Raw genomic sequence first — 5,533 nt, 5'->3', positions numbered from 1 at the left:
GTATTCATGACCTGTTTTGAAGATAATTTGTTGGGAAACTTCCGGTTAGTAATCCATGACTTCCTCTTTTCCTGAGGTCTAAATAGAATAAGACACAGGAGCCCATTTCTTTTTGCCCTTGGCCACTGGGCATGACAAGGACCCACCTTTATCCTGCCACACATACCGAGGAGGATAGTAAAGAAGTCAAACCTCCTTCTAAATATTTTTTTTAATGCCATGCCAGAAAAAAAGGTTCTTTGTCCTACCATCAGATATGCAAAAATGCAGAGTTCTCTAAATGATACTGGGACTTGAACTGAAACTGTGTGCTCTGGCTGGATGAAACTAAAGTCACTTTCACACTGTTTCCTATTATGCCAGGTATGCATGTTGCATGTCTGCATGTGTTAGGGATTTTTTTTTTCTAAAAGAACAGATGAACAGATGGTATGCCAAGTAACACTCTGAGGAGGACCTGTGATGCTTGTAGCTTGTTTCCTTCCTATATGCACATTTTACCTCGTTTGAATAAATGTCATCTTGACATGTTTCTGAAATACCAGGACATTGTAATAGAAATATGTTAGTCTCTCTCAGAAAACTTTCAGAATGAACTTACAATCTAGATTTAGATGGTGCAAAGGAATTGTCAAAGATCCTTCTCCCTATGTGCTTTAACTATAAATTTCTATAGAAGACAATAACTGGCAAGAAAGGAATTGTACAATAAATGTGGCAAAAATGATTGTCAGTTTTGCAATCCTTAATTTTTCAAAACAGTACATTTTTTGTTCTCTACATAAAGAAAAAAAATACTTTAAAGGTTGTTTTTTTAGATAATGCTAATTTGACAAATGAATATTCTCTTTTTTATTATTTTATTTTAATATTTGGAGATAGAACTGTAAGTACAAGAAATATAGGCACGTCTGGAAACAATATTCTGCCTGCAATGTGCTGCTAAGAACTGGTGTGATGCAGCACTTAACCGGACACAAATTTTTTCAAGGTATCCCTAACAGGTAGCTTATTCAGACACTGGATGTAGAAAACAATAGCAATTCTAAAGGCTTTCAGGTTTAAAAGTTGTCGTATTTCTTCTAAAAATTGTTCACATGTTTTCTCTCTAATGATGAAACACTTCAAACCATTAGGTTAGAATTTGAAATATTATTTTTTTTTATTTAAAGTTAATTGTGTAGTTACGTCTTATGTTTTCCTTTTTTTTTGCTTGCCTTTATACCACCATTTAAATTAAATTATTCCAAAAATAAAATAAACATAATTAAATAAATAAATATAGTCCATTAATACCAGTTCTCTCTTGAGATGACTAAAACTGGATATGTGTAGGACTGTGTAATGAGATTAAGAAACTGTGCCAAACAAGGTTAGGATTTTGGGTTAAAAAAAAATACACACACACATGCGCACACACACATTAAAAACAGCTATAGATGAAGTGTTAGGGTCATATTCCCTGTAGTTTATGTATCATCTCCATCAAGATGTGGAGCAGGTGTTACTTAGACAGTCCTAAATTTATGAATCGCACTTTATGAGATCACTGGTCTCATTTAACTACACTGATGTTTCAAACATCTGTAAGTGATCATAATTTCACTTCCATTAAGTGCACATTAGCCAGAGCATTACCAGCTGAGGAGAAAGATGTCACGTAATGCATCATTCGAGGCATGCTTTAGTCAAATTAATTTCTTTATCGATGGAAAAAGAAAAGTGGCTTTCTACTTTTTAACCATTTAACTATGCTCCTTGGCAGCTGAAATGAGAAAATAAATCTTGATTTCCTCAGTGCATCCTCTTTTTTTTTTCCTTCTCTGAGAGTTAAATCCTTTGGTGGATGTCCTAAAACCGACAAAGTTGAAAGTGAAATGAATCCTTCTTCACAAAGTTTGGAAGCTCAGGGACCCAAAAAGCAACAAGCGCATTTGTTATTATTTATGTAAGCATGTCGTCCTCTCGTCTAATGAGCCTTTCACCGTAAGCATAATGAAACAGCTTGCATTAGCACAGGCTAAATGAGCAGCCGAGAGTTCCCGTGTCTATGCAGCAGGATGCAAGCAGATGTTCCACAACCCAAACATAACAAACCAAGTTCTACAAAGGAGCAGAAGGGACTTAGAGTCAGCATCGTTCTCATCAGCTCATTGACTCCATTTGAAGATGTGTGTATGGTAAAAAACTTGTGAGAACAACACCTAAATGAGCCATGGCCAACTAACCACGAATGAGGCCTCAAATTGATTTTTTCCCCCCTTCACCCTATGAATGCATCAGAAATGTACAGCTAACAAACCTGGAGTCAAAGTGAATGTGTTGTCAACAGTTCAAAACTATTTGAGAACTATTTCCAAACATTTAGTCAACAAGCTTGGAATGTGTGTGTTATAAAAGTGTTTAGTCATTTACTTTGTGAATATTCCATGGATGGATATATCAATATAAAAGTAGGAAAATCAAAAGAAATCAAAAGGAAAACAGATATATGGCAACATTTTGTCACAAACACCCTAGAATAGCTCAAATATTATTGGTGTCAACATTAAGACATCTGAAAATAACCATAGACATTTATTACAATATGTAAGAGAGTATAAATGTAGAAATTTTATTCATGGAACAGAATGAGGGACTTTAAAGTGATAAATCTAGTGTGTCTCCACTGGCACTTAAAACCTCTATCTTGTTTTAGAAATTGGTAAAGGTCCTGAGCTGAAAACTAGTCTTGTGTACATTATTTTAAAATTATGTACTAAAAACTAGTCCTGTAACTGACACTTTGGGAAAAATTGAGTTTAAAATCTGAATCCTATTTGGACTTCTGATGAGGCAAAACAAATTATTATAGCAAAAACAGGATTTTGGAGAAAAGTTTATTCACTATTATAAAATAAATGTTTTATAATTTAAGAGAGAAGTCACCAAATAATGTGTTAATCTTTACAATGGATGTTACATTAAACTGATATTAGGGTCTGCAAAAGTCATTATTCTCCTTTTGATGCAAGAAATGCAGCTGACACTGCGCACTAAGTTTAAGCCAGATATTGGAAACTAATTTGTGAATCAAACAAAAGGTAATTGTCACCATCAATCATAAGCCAGGAGCCAAAAAAATAAATAAAAAAATACGATTCACAAATCTCATTTGTGGTGATTTTAATTAAATCTGCAAGGCATTGTTCGAGTCCCCATAAAAGGTTTGATTTGAGAGCTCACCTGTACCAGTCCAGTCCCTTCTCGTAGTTCCTGTCAAAGAAGTGTGGCTCATTCCCAACGGCTCTCACGTCCGGGTGCACCCTGAGCGCCTCCAGCAGGGCTCGGGTACCCCCTTTCTTCACCCCGATTATAATGGCTTGGGGAAGTTTCTTCTCCCCGTAATCCGAGGTGCAGTTCACCCTGAGTTCGCTGTCCGTGGTGCTGATCTCCTGGCGCTCCCTCTCCGGCGCGGTGGGGCGAAACGCCGCCGCAGATTTAGTTGGAGATGCCTGCGTCCTAATCCACTCCACTGTCCTTTGTTCGGCCTCATCGTGCTCCCCTACTACCGTCGGAGCCGCGGTTGTTCTCTCAGCCTGCGTGAATTCCGTGAAGCCTGGCGAAGCCGAGTAAAGTTTCTCCCTCAGTGTCACAAAAGTTGTATCCTCCGTCACCAGCCTGCCCTGAAACACATAGTTCTCCTGCAGCGGGAACTGCAGCGAGTTGTAGCAGCTCATCAAGCTGTAGAACAAGTAGGTGACGGAAAGGGAGAGGGTGAACATGAATAAGATTTTCCGGGGCACTTTAGAGGTGAAAACCGAAGTGCTGGACCAAAATGCCATCTCTGATAGCAGCGATCCTCTCAAAGAAGTGGCCAGACATGTTTCCACCCCGAGTCTTGCATGGACAAAATCAACAGTAAAAATCAGTCCCCATCAGCGCTGCTCCAGCTAAAAAAGCGCCAGGCTGGACCAGACCACCCTAATCCAACCAAAGCGCATATTTATCAGGATGGCTGAGGAGGGGGTGGAGGAGGAAAAGGGTCGTTAAAATTCCGGAGGAATATCACGTCTCTTTTCTTGAGTATTGATTTCTTATTCCAGTGCTGACAGACAATGACACAATTTATTGGACTGAACTTGCATATTTGAGAGACTGAAGGTCTGGCGCCCTTCCAGATGAACAGCCCGGCTTGGAGTGGACAGTGTGCGATAAACGGAATCCTGGCATTTTTTGTTTTTTAAGAAGAAGGGCGAAAGAAGAAAGCAGAGTGTTCAAAGTACAGGCTTCTTCCTATCAGCCGCTGAGTCTGAAGTCCAGTCCCGTCTGCGATGAAAAGAGTGGATTTCCATTCAGACAGAAAGCCTACAAATCCACCGAGTCTCTCCAACGTGAAATAAATGAACACAAGAGCATTTGTGCTTCTTTCTATTTACTTTGTGCTGCGGAAAGTCGACAGCCTTTGCACAAAAGCTTACACACTTCCCACTGACTACCAGGCTGCCGCTCGGTGTCCTTACGCCTTCTCACATTGGTAGGATCCTACGATGTGCGCATCGGCTGTGTGAGCTCATCTGAGCTGAGGCACAGTAAAGCCACACAGTACAACTAGTGTGTACACCCACCTTTCCTCGTGTCCGCGCAGAAAACAGCGCTGTAAGCGTCAGATTTCCTAATCTGAGGGAGTTTTGTGATGGAGAAAATTCCGCTCGTTCCTGTGGCTGCTGGCGGAGATTAGACTCCCGCTGCTGAGTTTTCTCAGCGCTTACCATGAGGTGAATTAACGGAGTGTTTGGAGTTCACAATTAAGATCAATCTCAGAAACATCATTTAAATATGTATTTTTTTTCTTCTTTTTTTTAGAGAAAGCTCATGCCTGCACCCTGCTGGTTTTTTATAGAGAATTACAATAGTTAAACTTACAAAAAAAAAAGTTTTGTTTTACAATGCCGAGTTGAAGTAGATAATGTTAAGTTGTCTTGTATTCAATTTATGCTTAATTCAATCACTGGAATTTTGAATCTCATGTTTGCTCATCTACTGACACAAACTGTATAAGTTAAATAAATCACACATACAGTCAATATCATACACATTATAAAGCAGAAAAGATCACCAGACATGTTAGCAAAACTAAAAATCTCAATGGCATGTTCAAAAGTCTTGTCAAATAAATAAAATAATCATCAAAACCTTATCATACAGATCCTTTTGCACAGTGAGAGAAATTTGTTAAAATCCAATTGATTTCAAAGCTATCTCCATGATTGAGGAGCAATGGATATATATACCTTTTCCTTATCTCAGTAGTCACTGAGCACCTGGCCCAGTCAATAGGAACAGAGTGTTGGAGTGAAAGATTTAACTTGCTGCATTTTTTTTGTAGAAATAAAGAATTTACATATAATGACAGAATGCAAAGAATATTTTCATAAATATCTTTCCAGCAAAGCAGAACATCTAGTGCACTAATACAACAACAAAAGGCGAGTCAGAGCTTTGAAGTTTATGGTAGACTGTTTCCAAGATATTTAAACTGTGATTTAAATTA

The 5,533-nt window shown here is 38.5% G+C and overlaps 1 protein-coding gene across 1 annotated transcript; it reads right to left on the bottom strand.

Annotated features, from left to right (window-relative positions):
• Positions 1-2,848: 2,848 nt before the first annotated feature.
• Positions 2,849-5,064, bottom strand: LOC106919154 (heparan sulfate (glucosamine) 3-O-sulfotransferase 4). The gene has a single exon (XM_088007650.1). It carries the CDS (start codon positions 3,822-3,824, stop codon positions 3,222-3,224), a length of 603 nt encoding a protein of 200 aa, XP_087863776.1. The 5' UTR covers positions 3,825-5,064; the 3' UTR covers positions 2,849-3,221.
• Positions 5,065-5,533: the final 469 nt, after the last annotated feature.

The sequence above is a fragment of the Poecilia mexicana genome, unplaced genomic scaffold (assembly GCF_051168715.1).
Source record: "Poecilia mexicana isolate PSO_F unplaced genomic scaffold, ASM5116871v1 scaffold_8, whole genome shotgun sequence".
NCBI lineage: Eukaryota > Metazoa > Chordata > Actinopteri > Cyprinodontiformes > Poeciliidae > Poecilia > Poecilia mexicana.
Note: the sequence above shows the minus strand (reverse complement) of the source record. Positions and strands in the feature narration are given on the sequence as shown.

Coding starts and splice junctions, on each gene's coding strand:
- LOC106919154 (XM_088007650.1), bottom strand. CDS start 3,824: ATGGCATTTTGGTCCAGCACTTCGGTTTTCACCTCTAAAGTGCCCCGG.